Genomic DNA, 24,347 nt, shown 5'->3' with positions numbered 1-24,347 from the left:
CCACAATGGAGTAAGGTGGAGGAGGTAGAGAGGCTAAGCTAGGAGAGCTTTCCTCAAAGTGAACACTCCTTTCAATGAACACCTCATGTGTCTCAGGATCCATCAATCTATATGCCTTAACACCCTCAGGATATCCAACAAATATGCAAGGCCGACTCTGAGGTTCCAATGCCTTGCGTTTCTGTGGAGGTATGCGAGCCCATGCTGGACACCCAAAGACTCTGAAATGTCTCACAATCGGTTTCCTACCAGCCCAAGCTTCAAAAGGAGTAATACCTTGCAAAGCTTTGTGAGGAACCCGATTCTGGATGTGTGTGGCACAATTGATAGCCTTGGCCCAAAAAGCGGGATCAAGAGAACGTGCATGAATCATACAGCTAGCCATTTCTTTGAGAGTTCTATTTTTGCGTTCTGCAACTTCGTTTTGCTGTGGAGTGTATGATACAGAATGCTGAAGATCAATCCCCTCAAATGTACAAAAATCCTCAAATCTCTTGTTCACATATTCCCTTCCATTATCTGTACGAAGAATCTTGACCACTTTCCCGGATTGCTTCTCCACACAAGTCTTGAAATCTTGAAATCTGTCAAATACTTCACTCTTATGAATGAGAAAGTAGACCCAAGTGAAGCGGGAGTAGTCATCAATGAAGGTGAGGACATAGCGGGCCTTGCTAACTGAAGGTGCTGGAAATGGACCTGCTACATCGCTGTGAACAAGTTGAAGAACTTCCAAAGCTCTCCAAGCTTTCCCCTTATCAAACTTCTCTTCGGGATGCTTGCCCATGGAACACCCTGAACATACACCCTCTAAAAAACTGATTCGAGGTAGACCTGTGACCATGTCTTTAGTGCTGAGCTGCTGAAGATAGCAGTAGTTGAGGTGACCAAACCGCTCATGCCATAGCTTACTTTCGGAATTTGAATGAGTAAGCAAGGCCCTAGAAGGTGAACTTGGCACAAAGTGGGAGAATGAATAAAGCCTTGAGTTGTCATTGACTTGTCCCACTGCTACCAAGGCATCATCATCAAGTTCCTTTACCACAACTGAATCTGGTGTAAACTGAACCTTTTTCCCATTCCCATAGTGAGTGATTTGGTAGATAGAGAGAAGGTTGGTAGACAAGTTAGGAACATAGAGAACATTCTCAAATGTTCCATCATCCATGTCAACTGAACCTTTCCCTTCAACCTCTACTTGTGTATCATCACCTATGTAAATGTGAGGTACCTTAGATGGCTCCAACGAAGAAAACTGCTCCTTTGTAGAACCCATGTGATATGAGGCACCTGAGTTAAGTATCCACTGCTGTGAAGAACTTGTTGTAGCCACAAATGCTTGCCCTTTTCCCTTAGACTGTGAGGAAGAGGAAGGAGATGAATCCTTCTTTGTGTAGGCGGATGGCAAGTTGATGTTGTTTTTCTTAAGAAGATTAGTTAACTCATCAATTTGCTTTGTGTGGCATCGATGCTCATCATGACCATACTTCTTGCAATATGCACAAGTTGGTTTATCCTTCTTAGGTGGTGTCCCCTTCTTGGAAGAGGATGAAAAATCGCCTTGTGATGGAGAGGATGATTGTCCTTTTTCCTGTTGTGGTTGTGATTTAGATTGCTTCTTCTTCTTGTTGGAATCTTTGCCTTGACTTCCTTGATTAGCCACCAAAGCCTTGGACTTTGAAGACTTGAGAAACCCCATGTTCAACAACTTAGATTGTTCCAATATCAACATTTCTGTGAAAGCATCAAATGAAGGCATAACATAGGAACTCCCTACTTTCAAACGATGAGTTTGGAAGCTAGACACAAATGCTGCATATTCTGGTGCAAGCTTGTCCAACAATATGAATATCAATTGAGCATCCTTTTTGTCAATTCCACAATCCTTAAGCTTTGCTCTTAGCTCATTTGCTTTGGTGACATAATCTTGGATTGTATCAAAACTCTTGGGATCCAAGTTGGTGAGCTCATTGTCAATCTTATAACCTCTGATTTCATCAACTTGACCATACAATTTCTGAAACATATCCCAAGCATCTTTGATTGCAGTACACTTTTCAATATGAAAGATGAGGTCATCTGATACATACTTGTGCAAAGTTCCAAGAGCCATGCAATTCTTAGTGAGCCATTCTAATTGAGCATTAGGATCAGCCTTAGGATCAGGTGGTGCTGCTATTGTTCCATCTATGTAATGCGTGAGACCTTTTTCCATTAATTTGCTCCATACTTTAATTTTCCATGATGCATAATTATGTGGAGTTAAAGGTGGAAATTTATGAGGACTCATTGCAACAAAAATGAAAGAGCACAAGGAAAGAGAGGCACAATCACACAAGACACCCCCTCCAAATTCACTCAATCAAAGAACCCCCCCAAAAGTGATGATTTGGCACTTTATACTTAGTGCATGTACAATGGGCCACTTGCAAAAAATGGCATAGTGGACTTTTGATTTCAATTTTAAAACTGCCTCAATAAGGCCAAAAGAGACTCAAACTAATAATGCAAGAGATCTAAACTAAGATCCAAGCAATTTACAAGTACCAAATAGGCCAAATAAGACCAATATCTGAAAGTACAATTTCTACTTAAAATCTCTGAAATCTGATCATAGATTATGAAAGTAGATGAAAAAACATGCACTTTCAAAAAAAAACGGCACCTGAAAAGGAGGTCGTATGAGCTCAAACGAGGCCTTTGAAGTTGCAGAATTGAGGATTGGACAGGTACAGCTGAGAGAATCTGAAAATTCCAAAAACCCTGTGCATCAAAACCAGAAAATAACCACACCACTGCGAAGAGAACGAAAAATTAGCCAAAGTCCAAAAAAATTGCACCCAAAAGGAGCAAAATTGAGCAAGTTATGGGCCTCCAAAGTTGACCCAAAAATCCAAACTGCTCAATGGAGAGGGGTCTAAAAATTTCCAAAGAAAACGCTGACTGGGCAGAAGGTACGGATCCCAAAAATAATTTTCAAATTTTTTTTTTCCAAAAAAAATAAATTTTAAACTGAAAAATAATTTTCAGAATTTTTTTTTTTTGAAAAAAATCCGAAAATTCCGTACCGTATTGCCCAAATTGGGCAGAAAATTTCCTCCACACCCAAAAATTGATTTTCACCAAAATAGGTCGAATTTATACTCGATTTTTATGGAAACGGCCTCCCGGATGCAATGGTGAGGTCGCAAACGCTCCAAGATGCCTCCAAAAAGCGCAATTCCTCAGATCCGAAAATAGAAACCTTCCACGATGTCTCCAAAAACCAATCAATAAAGCCCCAATGGCTCTGATACCATGTGAGATTTTGCCAAGATCAAGGGCACAATGAAAAGTATAAAAATAGAGACAAAAGAATGACAAGAACAAACTGTATTCTCATCAAAATGAAAATGATCAACTGGATTCACCAATACAATGAATATAGGCCTTCTTATATAGGCAAGGCCATATGGATGTACGAGCACACAATCATGACATGTGGCTCAATGAGAAACAAGGGTAGGTAAGAAAGACTAGGGGTAGGTAGGAGAAATAATATAATATTCCACAAGAGGTGGATGAGCCACCGAATGTGAAGTGTAACAACAAAACAAGACCACAAAAGGTGGAATTTCTCCTACAAGCTCTATCCCTATGTGCACACTTCCCTAAGTGTCTCAAATCCAAACTACGAAGAAATGCATTATCCTAAGTTAACTTAAGTAAAGTGTAATAATATCCATAATGAATATTTATTTACACCAACACTTAGTTTATAGCAAATCTTGGGAAGATCATCTTAAACACTTAGATGAGGTGTTGGGAATCTTAGAGTAGCAGTCCTTTTATGCCAAAGCCTCTAATTGTGAGTTTGGGTTACAAGAAATCCTATATTTGGGCTTTAAGATCAGCAAACATGGAGTAAGTGTTGATGAGGATAAGATCAAAGCCATCCAAGAACAGCCTAGACCCAACAATTTGACGCAGTTAAGGGGATTTGTGGGGCTATGCAACTACTACTGGAGGTTCATTAATGGGTTTTCACAATTGGCAGCCCCCTTAACAAATCTAACCAAGAAAGGAGCATTTATATGGACAACATCGGCCCAACAAGCTTTTGATAAGCTTAAGGATGTAATGAGTTCATGTCCCGTCTTGGCAATTCCAGATTTTTCAGTTCCTTTTGTCTTAGAGTGTGATGCATTATGAGAGGGAATAGGTGCTGTTCTGATGCAGAAGAAACACCCTATAGTGTTTGAGAGTAAGAAGCTTAAGGAGGTTGAACGGAAGTTCTCCATTTATGATAAGGAAATGGGCCATGATGCATGCACTGACCAAATTCAAACAATATTTAGTTTGCAACAAGTTTGTGGTAAAAATTGATCATAATAGCTTAAAATTTTTCCTTAATCAGCGAGAATTGAATGATAGACAACAAAAGTGGGTCAGCAAAATCTAGGCTTACGATTTTGATATTGAGTATGTGAAGAGAAACAACAATATAGTGGCGAATGCTCTATCTCGGAAGCCTTATTTGCGTTCTGATATATCTGTTGATTGTAGAGCATTGATTACAGCAAAGTATGTAAAAAATTCATTTGCAAGCGATATCTTAGAGGGCAAGGTGCAAGATGATAGGTTCAAAACAGTGAATGAGTTGATTCTCTACAAGGGGCGAGTATACATTACACTTGAATCTAAAATGAAGATAAAAATCTAGTCACGCCATGACACTACATTGGTTGGCCATCCAGGGTTTTACAAAACGTATAAATAGGTACGGGAGCATTTCTCGTGGAAAGGACTGAAGAAGGATGTGATGCAACATGTAAGGGAATGTAAGGAATGTCAACAAAACAAAGTTGAGCATGTTTTTCCAGCAGGGTTACTGCAGCCTCTACCTAGCCCCAACCAAAAATGGGAAAGCATATCGATGAATTTTATTACCGGTTTGCCGAAGGCCCAAGGCAAGGATTGTTTGTATGTGGTGGTTGATAGACTTACTAAGTATGCACACTTTTTTGCTACATCATCATACTTTAAGGCGCCCCAAGTGGTTGATCTTTTCTTCAGGGAGGTTTTAGACTACATGGGTTGCCAAAAACAATCGTAAGTGATAGGGACAACAAATTTCTTAGCCTGTTTTGGCAAGAGTTATTTCGTTTGGAAGGAACGAAATTAACACATAGCACCAGTTATCATCCGCAAATGGATGGACAAACAAAGATAGTGAACAAATGGATTGAAGGATATTTACGGTACTAGGCAATAGGTCAACAAGCATCTTGGGTCAGATGGCTACATCATGGGGATTATTGCTACAATACAACTTATCATATGTCAATTGGGATGTCCCGCTTTAAAGCACTGTACGGCTATGATGCAACTTCCTTTGTGGATTTGATACTCACTGATAGTAGAGTACCTAGTGTTAAGGATTTGATTTAGCATAGCAAGGATATTCTAGATGCCCTCAAAGAAAACTTGCAACAAGCTCAATGTCAGCAAAAGTTGTATGCAAATAGGCATCGGATAGAAAGAGCATTTGAAGTGGGTGATATGGTGTTTATGAGGTTATAACCTTTTAGACTATTGTCTATGAAGGGAAGCAGAAAAGAGAAGTTAAAACCATGCTTTTTGTTGAGACATGGACCAACTAGGACTCGAACCTAGGACCTTCCATACGCTGCTACAGTGCTCTACCATTGAGCTATTGGCCCCTCTTGGACCAGTCCATTGTCGGTCCGGGTGTGGCTTATTTCCAACACCAACACCCTCCATTAAGCCACACCTCTCGTGTGCTTGGGGCTCCTAGCCTGGACCTGGCTTTGATACCATGTTGAGACATGGACCAGCTAGGACTCGAACCTAGGACCTTCCATACACTGCTGGAGTGCTCTACCACTGAGCTATTGGCCCCTCTTGGACCAGTCCATCATTGGTCCGGGTGTGGCTTATTTCCAACACCAACATTTTTATGGTCCTTATCAAGTGATTAAAAAGGTGGGACAGGTTGCTTACGAGTTGGAATTACCATCTGACAACAGGATTCACAATACTTTACATGTTTCATGCTTAAAGAAAGCCCTCAGAAAACAGATCAACCCGTCCATGGAGCTCCCTCCGCTGGACTATGAAGGAAAATTGATCCTTGAACCCGAATCTGTTCTGGATATAAGGAAGAAGAGACTATGTAACAAGGTTATCCCATAATACTTGATCAAGTGGAAGAAATTACTACTTGAGGATGCGACTTGGGAAGGAATTGCAATCTTTGAACACCCCAATCTGAAATTGCTTTAGGTCAAGCAATTAGGGGACGGGAGGACTTGATGGGCCACTTGGCCTCGATGGTAGCGCTAGCTGCCAACTGCACACCCTTGTCTTTTTGGGAAAAATCAGATTTTTTTTGCTAACCGACTCCTTGAAGGAAAATCCAAAGCAAAGTCTGTTTTGTCACTTAGTGACAACCGACTTCTAGAAGGGGGCTTTTTGATGGTTTTTTTATGCACAATTGAACACAGAATAAAGTATCTCTCTTGAACAAAGACTTTTCAAATGCTTAAGATTAGCAAAAGGATCACTTGAGACGACTCCAAGGTTCTTGATGTCAGGGCTTGACGTGTTGGATAGCTTCAATGGTATGATGTGTTTGCTCTACTTGTGAGGGGACTTACATAGTTGTTCTTTGTTCAATTCAAGCTCAATGGAATGACATTCTTCAAATGATGTTGCAATTTTGTTCTCTTTCCTACTATTAATGATCTTTAATAAAAAAATGAAAAAGGGAGCAAGGTTTAGGAATGCTACACTAATGCATAAGTTCAGTTGACTATGCAAGATACTTAACGATTGATGTAGTACTATTAGTATGAACAATGAGCCTCACTATCTATCATGCACATGCATCTTTCGTTCATCTAAAATACTTAAAGCAAATTTTATTCTAATTTTTTGTCTTTTTAGTGCTCTCATAAAAGGAATGAAGAAACAAGCAGATGCTCCAAAACTCAATAAGTCACCAACACTTCAATGATTTTATTAATTTCTGCAACATCGAGCAACAATCCTTCAAAGCTCTTTTAATCGATCCTTTACAAATGAAATGAGTTGAGCTTATATAGGGCTCTCAATTACAATGAATGGCCAAGATTACATCAAAATCAAGGGCCCAAATTTCGCCACCTAAACCCTAATTAGGTTTTGTTACAACAAAATACTTAATTACTGTAAATTATTAAATATTAGGTGCCACAACTTGTTTCTCCTAGATGTTGTAATGTCTGGCACATTCTACTATCAGCCTGTTGCATTGCATAGTTGGAAGAACTCCAGTTGCTTGAACAATTCCATTTCTCATCATTTTGCGTGCTAATGGTGAAGGAAAGCAATCATCGAGCCCACACATTCTTTTCTTTAAGTCATCGAGGTTCACATGGCCAAGGTCGACATCTCCAACCTTCTTCCACTTTGTCACAATCTTGGACTCCAGTTGTGGTCCCTTGTTATCGAACTTCATTTGCTCCTTTCTAGAAATCCCTCCTTGAGTTGACATCTACCACTTGAAAAACATGAAATTTTTTTAAGTTAGAATAAGGGGGTTTGATGCTTGTTTGAAGGAATTTTGAAGGATAATTCTGATTTAACTTATGAAATTCTAGAAATTGTAATTAAAAAGCAGACTTAGTGAAATTTTGGAAATTGTGAAATTAAGTCTGATTATAATTTTTTTTGCCTCCAAATCTGCATAAAATGTAAAAAGCAAGACGATCTGGGGTAAAATTCGAAGAATCTGAAATGGAATTTCTCTTGCAAGTCTGGAAAATTAGAAATTCAGACTGAAAGAAATAGAAATTCTGAAAATCTGCCTTCAATCCCTTTGTAAACTTGAGATTTTGATGAAGTTCTTTAAATTGCTTAAAGGAATCACTTTCAACTTTATCTCCAAGCATAGAAATTGACTCGGAATTCTCCTAGAAATTGTCTTGCACTTGCAATTTACTTCAAAATTTGCCTTGAAGTTTGAAAGAAATTATTTCGTGAGCTTCAACTTTCAACCTTGAAAAGTGACTTTCGAGAAAATGAAATGCCAATGCTCATGCTTATAAAGAAAGCAAACTCTTGCTTTGTTTTATTTTTTTGTGTTTTGAACATCAAGTCGAACCTTCCCTTTCTTTCTTGCTTTCATGGCCTCAATGGCGATCTCTCGCTTTCTTCTAGAAGTTTCCCTTTATGGCAAACTTTATCTTGATTCAATTTTTTTTTTTTCTATCCATCAACAAAATTTTCCTTTATCCACCTTGGGCGGACTTGCTTCTTGTTTGAGGAATTTCCATGTTGCTAGGGTGGACTTCACTCGAGATCATAGATTTTCTCCCATGCATAGGGCGGACTTCATGCGCACTTGTGGATTTTCCTCACCTAGGAAGGGGAACTTCATGCTAAGTCAAGGAATTTGATCATGGTTGGAGCGGACTTGGCATTGCAGCAAGGATTTTCCATGCTAGAGAGGGTGAACTTCACTTGGAATCAAGGAATTTCATCATGGGTGGAGCGGACTTCAAGGTTGAACAAGAAATTCTTCCATACTTGAAGTGGACTTCATGGTTGAACAAGAAATTCTTCCATACTTGAAGTGGTCTTCATGGTTGAACAAGAAATTCTTCTATACTTAGCCATTTTCTTGTGATCCTCCACTAACATTCTTGACAATGAACACTTTCTCTGACTTAGAAACTACCTATGATCTTGGGAAAAACAAAAAGCAACTTTCTATTTTTTAGAAAAACCAGAACAAAAAAGCAGGTTTCCAGATTGGCCCCAAAATAATAAAAATGAAACTATTCGAAAATGCAAAAAGCAAAAAAAAGCAATTTTCCTAAAAAATAGGAAGTTGTCAGAATTGATCTCAGAATATTGTGTTTTTAGTCCTTTGACCTGTCCGAGCACATCCAAAGCATCAAAACATTCTTTTGATCATTCTTTCTCCTTATTGATTTGATGACTCCAAATTTTGAAAAACTTGACTCATTCGCGAAGGCAAGAGACCAAAGACAAAACCCAAGACGCCAAAACACTACCCTAAATAATGAAAACAAGGGGGGTCCCCCATTTGCAATGGGGGTGATGTGTGATTACGTCACAATAGTGCTCCACTTCAAAAGTAACTCCTCCCAACGTAGAAAGTAACTCCTTAGTTGACCTCTATGACCTGTTGTGACATTTTTCACACATCGCCCCATTGCAAATGGGGACCCCCTAGTTTTTTTGCTTTTTAGGGTTTTAAGTCCCCAATCTTCACAAGTCTAGAGTTAGGGGGTTTTCAATGAGTTTTCCAATACTCCTTAGGTCAGTTGGAACATTTATGATCAGATGGACATTTTGATGTCATAGAAGTGCTAAGGTATGCCAAAGGACAAAAAGCACAACTGCTTAGGTTAATTTTGACAACTTCCTATTTTTGTGGATTTTGTTTCTTTTGCTTTTTGCTTTTTCATTTTTGGCACTTTGGGACCAATCCGGGAAGCAGCTTTTTTGCCTGCTTTTTTCAGCTTTTTTGAAAGTTGACCTAGGAGTGGGTTAGTCATCTCAAGGCAATAAGGTTCCTGTCTTTAAAATGAAAAGTTTGTATCTCCAAGTATGAAAAGCAAGGAAAAATCTCCAGACAGGGGGTTGATCCAGAAGTTCCAGACAAACATGAAGTGTTGAGCAAAGAGAAAGTGTCTATGGCAAAGAGAAAGTTTCTAAATGGAGAAGGCAATGTCTTGTGCCATAGCAAATTCCACCCAAGGAAAGGATGAAAATGACTTGCAAAGGCATGAACTCCGCCCAACATCTAGCCACAGTGGCATGACAAGGCATGAAGTCGGCCATGTCTAAGAGGGGAATGGCTTGAGCCATAGCAAATTCCGCCAAGGTCAAGGTGAGAAAATGACAAAGGCACAAACTCCGCCTTGACCCATAGCTAAAATGGCTTGCTAACATGTAAAGTCCGCCCAAGAAAGGTTGATATTGGCATGCCAACATACAGACTCCGCCTAGGAAAAACATTAAAATGACTCAACTATGCATGAGTTCCGCCCAAGGTTAAGAGGAAGTGTCTCAACTCCACATGAGTTCTGCCCAAGGTTAAGAAGAAAATGTCTTAACACATGGTCAAGTCCACCAAGGTCAAGATGAGCAATGGCATGGCAACACACAAACTCCGCCTTGCACAAAGCATTAAAATGGCTTGCCAACATGCAAAGTCCGCCAAGGTTGAATGAAAAATGACTTGCAAACACTTCAAGTCCACCCAAGTATGAAGGAGAAATGGCATAACACATGGTCAACTCCGCCCAAGGCATGCTGGAAAATGTCTAACCATGTGCAAATTCCATCCAACACAAAGCAAGACATGACTTGCTAATGCATCAACTCCACCATGGCTAGAAAGGGGATGTTTTAGGACATACAAAGTCTGCACAGCATAAAAATGTCTTGACAACACCTCAACTCCGCCCAAGCTTTGATGAACATGGCGTGAAAACACTTCAACTCCGCCCAAACATGATAAAGAAATGACTTGATACCACATGAAGTCCGCCCAAAAGGTTGGAAATGGCATGATAGCACATAAAGTCCACCTAGGAAAAGCATTAAAATGGCATAAGATATGCACAAAGTCCGCCAAGCTTCAAGAGGCAACATGACTTAACAAGTGCCAAAGTCCGCCAAGATCAAGGGGAAAAGATCCCAACACATGATGAAGCCTGCCATGGATAAAGTTTGACCAAGTTTGAAATACAAGAGAAAAATTTTGCCCAACACTTTTATTTTTTTTCAACACATTCGCTCAGCACTTGGGAAATATTTCTTTTAAACACATGGAGAATCTAAAAGATTATTTGCCAACACATTTGCCTACATGGACAAGATGAAGACAATTCTGGCTAAGTGTGAAGTGTCGCCAAGGAGCAAGAATGGAAACATTCTTTTGAGAATCTTCTAGAAGGATAGAGTCGCCATCTCTAGGAGAGAAAATCAAGGAAAGGAAGATGAGAAAGGGACTAAGTTCGATGAATCCATAAAAAACACATACAGATGCGAGAAGAGTTCGAACTTCTTAGCCTTATAGTCATTTCAACATGTCATTTCACTTTCATTCCTTCTTAAGTTCGAAAGTTGAAGAGCTCTCTCTCTCCCAAATTCAAGAAGAAAGAAGATTTTCAAAGGGCAACAAGAAAATTTCTGAGTAAAGGAAAAGAATTGGACAAAGTTTTTTTATCTTCTTTCAAGTAAAGGGCAGATTTTCCATCAAAATTCAGTCAAAAGTATAATTTTAAGTTCAGAATTTGAGTTGTTGACTGATTTCTTTCATCTTTTTTCTGTCTCAGACACTTAATTTTCATGAATTTTACTAACTGTTGAGCAGATTTCATCCATTCACAGTTTGATCTTTTTGTGTTTTCGTAGAATTTTAATTTTTATGACAGGCTGAAGGAATATTCATTGAAAGTAATATTCATTTAATTTACATATCTCTTTCAGGAAGTAGATGACCACTCAAGGAGGACTTTCGAGAAAGGTTCAAATGAAGTTTGCCAACAAAGGAACGCAGCTCGAGTCCAAAATCACTTCAAAGTGGAGAAAGGTTGGAGACACAAACCTTGGTCATGTTGATTTCAAGGAATTCAGAGGAAGAATGTATGAACATGAAGGGTATTTACCCACACCAATTGCGTGAAGAATGATGATGAATGGTATAGTCCAGGCAGCTGGATTTCCACTAGCATTGGAGTGCAGTGAGCTAATTGTAGAATGTGCCATGCACTAGAATGTCTAGGAAAGGCAAATTATTGCACTTGATGGGAGAGTATTGGCATATCTTGGAGAACTTGCTATCTAGGAGGCATTTTCGATTCCAAACTACAATAGAACCTTATTCAGAACCAAGGAGGAAACCACTAGGATCTATGAAGAACAACTTGAACCTTGTGCGACAAATATCAACAAACTATGGTTGGAAAAGCCCAAGCCTACCCATAAGAGGATGCCAAGAATCTTCTTCGCACAGATTTCAAAGAAGATTATTGAGATATTGTAAGAACCTACCATGGGTTCTCAACTTAGACAATGGAGGTTTAGTTGAACATGTTGCGTTTTATGTTTTGTATTTTGCAATTTCTAACAACAAGGCTAGTTTTGAACAAAAAGTATGCAAAAAACAACATTGGGAAGAGCTGGAAATTAATCGAACTTCATAAAATTAGGATTATCAAACCCTTATTACATCCAATTTGCATAAACACCTTCAATAAAAAAATCAGACAAGACCAGGAAGATTTATTGTCAAATACCTCAAATTTATGAAACCCCTTATTCATCCTTGCTGCCATACAACAACAAATAATGACAGCAAAATTATTTATCAGTCCAAACTACTCGGAATGGTGAGTTTAGCAGCTCAGACTGAAGCTACCAGCTAGGCGTCTCCTTTAGGATTTATTTCAGAATTTTTGGACTCCTTCAACAAAATCGTACCCTTTCAAGGAAGAAAGGTACGACAGATCTGTAGGCTGTACATGCACAAAAACCCCAGCTGTAAACACACTTATTTCTGCCTCTGTTCTGACTCTATGGCTGCAATCAATCCTTTGCATAAATTGAATAAAACCCTTTCTTAATCTGCCCAATCTTGGTTCTTGGATAAACCAACTGAAAGCAAAATCAACTGATATTTCACAGCCTCTAATGCTGATGCACAAAAATCCACCGTTTTCCTGTACCGATACTTTCAGATCATCTGGAGGAAGAAACCCTTGCTGAAACCCTCAAGCCAAAAACTCCTCAGAGCAAACTCAATATCAAATCTTCACATAATGAAAAGAAGACCTAAAAACTTCTTTTATCTCTTCCCTTTAGGGTTTGGCGCAATTCCCAAGAAAAGTACGATTTGGCATTAAATGATGTTTTAACTTTTAATATTTATTTTTGACTATTGAAGCTTCAAAAAAAACCTCTTTTTAGTTTAATATAAAAGTGGCCCCATCCGATGAGAAATAGACCCTCACTTAAGTTATAACTTAAAGTGACTTAAAAATATTAAAACATTTAAAGTTCGCTATTTAATATTTAATTAAAGTAATTAAATATTAATATCTCTCTAAGTATCCATCAGAATTGCCTGCTGTCAGAACTGGAGACTGCCAAGCAATACTCTGCCACTACCCAACCCACTAGCTAAAAATAGCAGGATTGCTAAAAATTGAAAGTGTCTCAAACGGAGTCCTGGAGACCTCAAATGAAAGCCAGTCCTGTAATGCTCACTCTGAAGATGAAGAATCAATCTCCGAGAGACCCTCTAACCAACCTCATCAGCCTACGAGGGTCAGTGATAGGCTAATCTACTCAGCTGACAGATGTCAACTAGAAGGGGACATTACATATATAATCTTACTACTCAATAGAGTAATGGGAAGCCCTCAGGGTGCGCCATTTGAGGCCTGGATGTATTATTTTATTGATGAAATTACCTCGGGAGTGAAGATGTTCAATTGGGCTAACATAATTAGCAATAACTTGTATGAACAATTGAGAAACTTAGAGAAAACAAGATCTTTCTACATGAGTTCTTGTATTATTTACCTACTGGCCAGAAATTATAAGTACATAGGATTGATATGTAAAGGTATAGTGGGTAATGATGAAAATAAATTCAAGGCATATGATTGTTACCCATAGCTACAGCTTCATGAGAAGTCTCATTTCAAACGAGTGAATGATGCATTTTTAATGTATATCACTAGAATGCTGCAACGAGGAACTCATCAAAGACTAACTTAGGAAGCCAAGGACTTGGTAGGCAGATTTGGATCTTGGTCCATTCAATATCCAAGATTCACATATGTAAGGGTTCAGGGATTGACCAGTTGTCCATACAGACTTCCAATTTACCCCACCAATAGAATGATATTGCGTGAAGTTCTGAGGCAATTGGAAACATATGAAAGCTTCCAGAGAGCAAAGCACAAGACTGCAATTTCTATTCCATTTTTAATTGGAAAAATGATTGAATCCTGTTCAACAGCACAAGCAATTGAAAGTGCAAGGCTGGAGATGCAATGGTATCCATTTATCTTCTATTGATCAAGAGCTAATTTCGATCCCCATAATCATATTGGATTGGTAAATGGAGAAGAGTACAAGCACATGATGGATCTTGAGGACTTTTGGGCGAATGTTGTAGATGAATTTGATATTAGGAAAAGGCTATGGTCAAGATTACTTGTAAATTTGATCAAAACAACTGAGCTTTTCTGTGTGCCTGACCAACTAGAGGATGATGGAGAATACACACAGCCATGTTATGATGAGAATAGAGCTCTCTCTCCGGTAAGATGGTCTGATCGTTAACTTGCAGATTTAGCCACCCCGATGCGGCTAGTTGTCAAATATACACAATGGTGGGTTGATCAACAAGTCCAAGTGTTGAAACAAAGAAACATGTCCCTTACTTACAATTTGATGGGCGCCATGGAGTCATATTCTTCTAATCATGAAGAAGCATCTCAAGTTTTGAGCCACTGGAAAGTGCAAATTCTAGGAAAAGAAAAGAAACAGCTGAAAGTTCTACGAAGTTAAAAGGAAAGAAAATTGTAAATGAGGGAGCAACTGGAAAGAAACAAAAATCAGGTCCATCTCACTCCTCCATTAGTGCCACATCTAGAAATGTAAACAATACATCAATTCCTGAGGATGAACCATTAGCTGAGATGAAGATTCCTTCCCCAATTCATGAAGAAAGAAATGTGGAGTTAGTTCAGCAGGAGGATTGAGAACCACCATCTCCTTCAAATACAAAAATAATTGAATCAGAAAATGAGGAGATGGTTATCTTAGATGGGGAATTCCAAGAGGGAATGATTTCCGCTCTTCGGGGAGTTGAGGATCATCCAGGTGAAGAAAGCAATCAAGAAGACGAAGGCATTGAGCAGCCCACAATTCTTGATTGGTTAAAAGAGAGAATGAAAGTAAAGGCACTTGTGGAAGTTCAACAAGAGGATGATACAACGGATTTCCTAGCCAAGTTGGAAAAGGTTGCAGTAAAGATGACAACGAAGAGGTTTTCTTCGATTCAAAGGGACGAAACAGGTTGTCATTCAGTTCAAATTGCTGTACCAAAATTTGATAAGGCAACATAAGATATTACTCTTGAGGAGTATGAAATAACAACTTTAACTTGGGTCCAACCACCAAGGGATAGGAAGTTGAGGACTTGGATAATTCAATCACTTCCATCAAGTCAAGGTTGGAGAAGGAAATAGGAAAGAAAAGGGAGTACAAAAAGGAAGTTGAGCAGTTGAAGAAGTATATCCAACACTTGACCAAACCCATTAATCAAGGAGATGCATCAACTCCTCCACTCTTGACTCTTCCACAGGAAACAGTTGGGGACTTCGAAGAAGGGAAAGTGATAGCTGAAGAGATTGAAGAATGGATGGCAAGCAGCGGTCGGTAAAGAAGTTGTCACATTTTTGAAAAAATTGATGTTGGCATATGAATAGACTTCTTCATTGCTCTCTAGAATTCAGGACACGTCGGAAGTGTGGGAAGATCTTCATGACATTCAAGATAGAATAATCCCATGCTTAAAGGTCTTGAAAGAAATTCCCATGCAGGAATTAATAGATGGACAAGTAATTGCAGCTGGAGATATCTATGACTTCAACACATGGTATTGGGCATTGATAGCAAGAAATGAAGTCTTAGAAAAGGTAAAAGTTATGGTGTCAAAATTGAGGAGCCGATCAAAGAGATTCAAAACAAGATTTTCCTTGTGGCTGTTGATATGCTTGGGAAAGAAACAATTTAGGAAAATGAAATGCACGTGGAAAATCTGAGGATCAAAGTTCAGGAGAATTTCTTCACCGTCACAGGACCAATCCTTAAGCAGAATTTGACTAAGGCATCAACTTTCTTTTCCATGAGGGATGCCTTTCAGAAATAGGAGTTGGAATGGGAGATTGCTTTTGCCACATATGCTGATGACTTGGACATAATGGAATTCAAGATAAACATGCTGCCACATGTCATGATGGAAGAGGTTAATCTTCTTGTGTCCAGGTTCATCGAATATGCTGCCACAAAAAGGGGATAAGGATGCATTCTTCTAGAAGAAAGCTCTCTGTGACAGTTGTTTTTCCTTTAGTTGCTCATTATTGGATAAATACTGCAAGCCCTAGTTGGGATATTTATGTTTTCATCTCAACCGTTTTTCTCTGTTTGATCTGGGCCTTTCATTTGTTTTCAGAAACTCTATATATACCCCTCTTCTCTCATTTGTATGGGAGAGATATGTGAAATTGTTGCTAAGAACTACTTTGATAATAAAAGTTCATTTGCATTGCTTTGAATCTCTATTGTTATCATATGGTTGCATAGTTTCATATTTTCTTCAACTTAGAGTAGAATTTGCTTTACAAAGTAGTTAAACGAATGCAAGATTTGATAGTATTGATTGGTGAAATTGTTGCTCATACTTATGATGAACAGATGTTTTTTGTTCATTGTGCAAAGTTAGCTTGAGCATATTTTGTGGATGTTTAACTTTTGCTTTGGATAAATATTGTTCATTTTGATGGTATTATTCATAGTATGAAAACCTTAAGCACAACCCTTAAAGATTGCACCTACTTTGTGTAGTTGTTCCAATTTGGCGAAGCAAAGCGTGGTTATTAGTTTCACCCAATCATTACCGTCTCTTAAATTACTAGGAGTAGCATAGAATTCTTGAATCCTTTTCCTTTTTACCTTTTTGAAGTCCAAAAGCCAAAATCTGAAAAAATAAAGCTGAAAGTCTTCATTGTGAATGAAATTCTCAAGTTCCCCTTGGATTACTAGCATACATCACCACAAGAGCTATATCCAGCATTAAAGTCGCTAGATCGCAATGTAAACATTGGAATCGCCATATGATCTTATTTGCAATCTTAGCATACGTGGTGATTTATTCAAGAGAGGATAGAGTGTCTTCTGGGCATCTTTATTCTGTGTTCGGTGTGTCATAAAACACGCACCAACATGACCAAGGGTGTCCAATGTAACTTTTAAGCACTCCATGTGGGTACAATACTTTTCATTTATACAAGCTTCTACAAACTGTTGTAAACAGTTGGTCAAAGACACTAGCCATAAAACACCTAGTAACACCCCATTCAATGATTTATTACAATTGTCATAAGGCCAATGACATATGGTAGAGTACCAACAATGAGATTCCATCCAAGAGAGACATCCTTTTCTATGTGGACACATTATTTTACCATATTATAATATAAATTAACTGAACTAGACCTAGGATTCGTAAGGTGTACAAGATCTAGTTTCTTAGCCCTAACAATATATATGCATATACAGACCAGAGTGGTCTATAGACCAATCAAAACTGTTTTACTTGTTTTTTGCCTCTGACTATTTAGTTTTAGAATTTTACAATACTCTTGTTTGATTGTCTGAATTTAAGATTTCATGAATAGAGTTAATTTAGTGCACTTGTTAGAAGAAAATGTTGGATGTCTTCTCCTTCACTCAATGTACACATCTTACAGATTCTTTGTTCTCAAGCAGTATTTGAAAGGGTTATACTACCAGTTTTACTATATAGTTTGTTCTTAGCTTCAGAATCATGATTTTGTTCTTGAGATTGGCAACTTTGCATGCTCTTGTGCTGAAAAATATCACGAATACAAGTTCTTCAGGTTTGGTAGTCTTGATTTAATATTTTATTTGTTAGGTTATGACTGAAATTGTTTGGGTAATTCTGCTATCATCATTATACAGTGGGGAATTAAAAGAGAATGTGTTTTTCCCATATTTTATTTAAGTTACTTTACATATTCTTTTTTCCCATGTTTTTTCTGGTCCATATATGAGTTTCATGCCATAGTTTGTATGGGTTGGTTATTTGTTCACTAGTCATGATCATGTCTTTGACGTTGTTTTCGTGTCTAGTTTTAATTTAGAGGTAAGTGTATGTTATAAACTAACCAGTGCTTGAATTTACAACATCCATATGATTGCTTGCACACATGGTGGATGTAGGGGGCGAGGATTTTGTAACCTCACCAAAGCTCAAGCTTGTGGTGGGAACTTGTCGACAACCATGATCAAAATATCTGACTATTTTTTTAATAATTTTCAGGTAGCTTCTGGTCAAACAGATACAGACTCGAATACAGAAAATACAGCATGTGTAAAAGATGATTTTGTGAATATTAAAATGGCTTCATTTCCACATGGAAATTTAAATGGAGACGTTGAAGGTGATTATATGAGTTCTGTGTGTAACACTGACGATAAAGACTGGGTTTTATGTCCAGTTTGTGGAAAGAGCATACAGGGAAGACACATAATCATAAACGAACATCTTGGTATGGCATTCATTATTTACTGTATAGTCATGCTTATGTTGCATAAATACCTTGTAGAACACTGCTACTGCATGAGAACAGAAAGGAAAGTATTTTTTAAATGCCCATCATTTTATCAATATATTCAATTTGTGTTGATATATCATTTGATACATGTTCCTGATGTGAGTGGTCATAATGGTGTCCATGCTAGACTCAGTGCTCACCAAATGATTCTGAATTAGGGCGATGCTTTAGTTGAGGCTGACCTAATATGGTGTTATGTGGTAAGATATTTGAGGTATGATTCATTTAATTTACCAAATGACCAGCTAGACTATTGAGTATCTTTGATGGGAATAATAGAGATGATTCTTTATGGAGAAATACATACATTTCTTGGGATACAAATAGAAAGAAGAATCATACTTGAATTAGCATTCAATCTTAGGGAGCAATCTTAGGGAGCATGACCGGGACAAAACTTACAAAACCTTAATCCATTTGCAAGATTAGATAAAATACTTCATGGGACTTGTTTTTAGATAAATATCTATCTAATTGAGAAAAAGTAGAGAGGAGGAGGTAGAGGATTAATCTACATTCAGACAGTAATTACTAAAAAGTACAAATTATTCAACAAATTTTATATCTTCTTTTTCATTTGTTACCGTTTTATTTCAGTGGAGTAAAAGATTTTCAAGAAACTTGATGGTGCCAATGGTTGCATGGTTCTGGAAATGAAAGGTTGAAGTTGTTACTATTATATCTCACTTAGGATAGAGTAGTTGTAGGAACCCTGCTGGTTCTATCTCTCTTGAAATGCTATTGTTGTTGTGTTTTTGGATTTTCAAGGTTTTTGAACAAATTTAAAGTATAAAATAACACATGTGCTAGGCAAGAAATGCACATAAAACCAAATAGAACTAAAATTGAGAGCAACTGCAGCTATATTATGAATAAGATACCTGATACAATAATTCCTATTGCTAATTGCATACTCGTGGGTCCTTAGCTTATTTTAAATGAAGAAATTTGGTGTTTGCCAGCCAAAATTGGGAAACTGACCAAAATGGCCGCACAAGTCTAGAAAGCAATTTCTCCAAGCCAGAAAGTAGACAAATCAACCTGTCAAAGCTAGGCATTGGCGAATGTGCCTCTAAATTGCAAGAAAGGGAGGCGTTTCAACCTCTAGCCAAAAACGCCCAATCTGGGACCCCCACGTGCTAAGCTGAAATGGTACGGCTAACAAGAAAACTTGTACGGCTGGTTATTGAATTGATGCTATGCTGCTAATGAGGTGTCTAACCTGAAATGCCTCCTTCGCTATTCCAAAGCTACAAATAACTAACACAAATAACCTTTGATGAAGCACCTGAAAACTTCTATGTGAAGCCCTCTCAGTTTGCAATAATTCAGCTGATCTTTCACAGCGTCAGTATCATAGATCCATGAAGAATGAACGTTCTTCAATAGCAAATCCTTTGAAACCCTTGTCTCAAACAATCCACAGAGAAAATACAAGCAATGTCAAATAATCAATAATATGAATTTGAATTGCCTTCAATTCTCTTATAACCCCAAAAGCACAAATTCCAAGAAAGTATGCCCAAATGCAATTTTAAATACATTAAATGTATTTAAATCACTTTTCAATAGTTTAAATTCATCTTGGACACACTTTTACATTTAAATGATTTAAAATCACTTTTAATAGTTTTAGTGACCTTTTAATTTTTTATAAAGTCACTTTATAATATTTAAGTGGCTTATAATTTTAATTAAGTCACTTTATGACTTTATAATATCCATATAAGTTAATTAAATAACTTAACCACTAAAATATTAATATCTCCCTCAATATTCAGTCTTTTGACGTGCCGTCAGAAGCTGGGGTCAACACTGAATAACCCCCATGTGTCCAGGTGCCCTTACTAAAAATATCACAACTGCCAGATTGATGACTTACTATAAATAGTAAGTCTCTCAACTAAGCCCATACACTGATTGCAAAGGCCCTGGAACTGAAACCAAGACTGAACTGAAGAAGTGGAACTGCCACTGAGACTCTCTATCCTGAATGTTAGTCTACGAGAGTCCAAATAATAGGCTAATCCCTCGAACTCTGATGCTCACAAAAATGGGGACATTACAGTAGTCTCATGTTTGTACTGGTCAAGAGTTCTAACAGAGTTCTTAGAGACAATAAAAACCTGGAACAATTGTTTTGTTTTCAACTTTTTTGATGAGTTATTTGGGGTTTCTATTGGGGTCCTCTCTCATACTAGAAAAAATAGAAATTCATAAATAATGAAGAAAGAACCTATAATGGCTAACCCATTACTAGAGGAGTGAATGCCTCTTATGCTTTTTGTGCTATCCTGTTTAAAAGATGTATCATGCAGCAAGCATACATTCTCTTCCATATCACCAAGATTTGCCTGCAACAAACAAGCACCACAGAAATATTGCTATTAAAAGAAAACACCTCCAGAGAACAAGCACCAAACACTTTCTGTTTATCAACATCCTTTACCATATTTGGACTATTCACTAGCTTTTGCCTTCCAACTAAAAAATGATTGTGATTCCTCCATACAAAATCCACATCTGTGGTTCTGTTCTTGAGTATCCATTTTTTCAAAACCGCAATGTGTTGGAGGGGAGCTCATTCAGATGAATGGCATCCACTTCTTCTGTCATCCACTTTGTCACATCTAAAACTCCTCAATGGCATACCTTCATAATTTACATATTGAAGCCAAAATAGGTCAGTGTTGAGCATATGAATGATTGGCTATGTTAAATCTACATAAACACAGGTTTGCACAAACTTACCAGAGGAAGATAATTCAGCATATCCAAACACACAAACTCTCCATTATTTCTGAAAGTAGCTGTATCATATCTTCAGTTCTATAGACCAGTGGGAGGTTGGGAAACACAATCAGGGTCAGAAAAAGATTCCCAGGGGCATAGTAGAAAACCTGAATGACTGATGAGTCACAGGCTTTTGTTCCATACAAGTTCCTCTTCCTCAATAAAAGTGAAAGCCAACTGAAAGAAACCTGTTGCAAGATTTCAGGCCTATAAATATTAGGCAATGCTTGACCCATCCAAACTGAAAGCTTTTCTGCATTCATTGCTTTACCCACAACATACCCACCACTGACAATTTCTCTTGATCTAAATAGATTTTAGTAAAACAGTATCGCCTGAAAGGTTGACCTTTGAAGGGGTGTTGTCCCAAGAAAAAGGTATATCACCTTAAAAGAGGTTAGAAACCCTAACAGGGTTATCTGGGCTTTCACCATTTATAAAATGACTCACAAAAAACCTTAGTTGCCTTTTATAAAAAGGGCCCCGAGGAGCATAGATGGCATACTTGCCAAGTAAAATACAAAACGATTTTTTCCCATGTTTACTTGCCAACTTTTTGATGAGTACTCGCCCAAAACTCGACGAGTTTGACAAAAAACTTGCCAGACACTTTAAAGTGCGAAACATGAAAATAACTCAATTTTTTTTGGAAAAAAATAGTAAAAAAATTCATGGTTTTGCCCTATAGATGCATGAACGTCTCTCATGCTTCTTCACATAACACTTGGAGAGCAAATATGCTTCATAAAAATGTGCCAAATACCTAATTTCTGTCGTAAGTGATAAAATTGTGAAACGGTGTGCGACAAGAAGTTTTGTGTGGTTTCAAAGGTCTTAATTTGGGCTTGGTGGTGGGTGTGTTGGCCCTCAACCCTGCCTTGTATCATAGCAGGGAATGCGCCAAGGGCTTTGCCATTGGACATTGTGAGGGGTGCTGGCCCTCTATCCCATTGGGGGAATTAACCCTAGAGGGGTGCTGCTCCTCAACTTCATTGGGGGGGTTGCCCCCAAACCCCTATGGTAGGTGTTGCCCATCGACCCCATTGGGATCTCCACTCCTAGACCCCCACTAGTTATTGGGATCTCTTATATAAGAAATTTGATTAAAATGAGGGGGTTTGGGAGTGGAGACCAAAATTGACAGTTAGACAATTATCTTTATCAATATCATAATATCATTGATCAATGATGAAGTATCATACTATGAGTATCAAAAATTCAAATGCCATTATTATTATTACAAAATATAATACAACCTTCAGCCTTGCGCAATAAAGCTAGACAACAAATTGGAGGTATTCATTGATTCTGTCGAATTAGAGCCACAAACACATCCTTCAATGTTGAGTGAGGAGCTATGACAAAGTGCAAAGATTAGAACCTCCTCAAGTTTTCATTAGACTAGGGAAGAGGGAGATGTCAAATGTTGTAATATGCAATTTATGAGTTTATGATGATGATTCTGAAAGGCAATCATCATAAATTCATAATAGTTACCAGATAACTATTGTATCGAGATTTCACATGATGATGTGATTTGGTACTCAATTTTTATTCAAATGAGTCAAATTTAATAGAAAACACTTTTTATTCATTTATGGATTCATTGGATATATTTTCTCTTTGAGTTTTGCAAAAAAAATTTATATTTTTAAAGAAATTTAAGCAAGTTTCTAAGTTGCCAAGTTTTTTGCCAAGTCGAGTTGTTTAGGTTTGGCAAGTTTTTTCCAAGTTTGAGTTCTTATCCATGGCGAGTTTTTGCCGAGTCCTAGTCGAGTTCTTATCCTTGAGGAGTGAAAGATTGTAACTGCTATAAACATGAAAGATATTAGTAGCATTTTTGCATGCAACACAAAGCATACGTTTCGTAGACTCTGGCTGTTTTTGCTTGGAAACTGTTGGCAAATCTCACTATAACTTGATCCACGTCATAGCCTATAATGTCCCCTTCTTAGCCAGCATCAACAGATCAGGATCAATCTATTAACGAAGTCCTTGTAGACTGATAAGGACAGATAGAGGACATTGGATTGGTTTTTTTCTCCTATTTTAGAGGGCACTTTAGAGTAAACAATGGTGGATTCAGTTGACAGGTATTATTACCTCTAGGTCGCCAGTTTAAAATTACATTAAATCCAAGTATAATGCTCTCAAAGGCATACATGACTTTAGTGAGAGAGTGAGTGCTTGGAGGAGAGAGAAAAATAAATAATGAGGAAGGATCTTTAAAAAGGTTATAAAAGTGATTTTTCCAGTAAATGGGAATAAATTTTAAAAAGGGCAAATATACGAGATACTAAAAGTGGAGCCTTTGGTAAGGGTCTTAAAGGCAACTAACTGGAAGAATAAAAGATTTTATTAAGACCATAAAAAGTGAATATTATGGGTTTATTTATTTTAAGTGAACTCAATATTAAAACATAAAGTGGGCTCCCACTTGAAAACCCTAATTAGGGCGTAGCTTTTGGAGGCTATTAAAAGGGTTATTTGGAAATCATATGAGATGTTGGATTTTATTTTCGTTCTTGTCTGCTTAGAGGAGCTTGTTTGAACCTTAGGGTTTGAGGACTTTGCTCTAAATCTGAATGATATTGCATTAATTGCTTGCATTCCACCCTCCATTTCAACTTCTATTTATCCCTAATCATGCCTTTTCCCCCAATAGGGTTCGCCTTCTCAAGGGAGTTGGTCATAGTTTTTTTTTAATTTCATTTCTCCCAAGTTGGACAACCACACTAAGTGGGGTCAGCCCATGGCAAAGAGGCCCCAGATAATATTTAATTAATTCTCCAAAAGATGAGGTTGTCCACACTTTATTTTAAATAAATTTTCGATATGACAATTGGCCATTTATTTATTAATTTCAGCACTGCCTTGAGAGAGAGTCGGCCACCATTTTGATTTTGAATGGAGCAATTAGTGGCCTTTGGCCTTTGGCATGCGATTTTCTTCTATGACAGCAATTGTGATCTACACTCCTCTGATATTAATGACAACAATATTTCCAACAATAAAGCTATGTCAACAAATAATTTAGGGTGTAGGCAAAATAGGCTGTTCTATTTTCTAGGGTTGGCTTAGATTTGTGACAAGATC

At 37.7% G+C, this 24,347-nt stretch overlaps 1 protein-coding gene across 2 annotated transcripts in view; it reads left to right on the top strand.

The window, feature by feature from the left end:
* LOC131071969 (fanconi-associated nuclease 1 homolog) overlaps nucleotides 1-24,347 on the top strand; it is a 102,659-nt gene that overhangs the window by 22,080 nt on the left and 56,232 nt on the right. For both annotated transcript variants that reach the window (XM_058007961.2, XM_058007962.2), the window contains exon 2: nucleotides 18,164-18,392. In XM_058007961.2, coding sequence (XP_057863944.2) covers nucleotides 18,164-18,392 — 229 coding nt within the window. The remainder of the gene's footprint in view (nucleotides 1-18,163; nucleotides 18,393-24,347) is intronic.

This window comes from Cryptomeria japonica, chromosome 1 (assembly GCF_030272615.1).
Source record: "Cryptomeria japonica chromosome 1, Sugi_1.0, whole genome shotgun sequence".
Classification (NCBI taxonomy): domain Eukaryota; kingdom Viridiplantae; phylum Streptophyta; class Pinopsida; order Cupressales; family Cupressaceae; genus Cryptomeria; species Cryptomeria japonica.
Note: the sequence above shows the minus strand (reverse complement) of the source record. Positions and strands in the feature narration are given on the sequence as shown.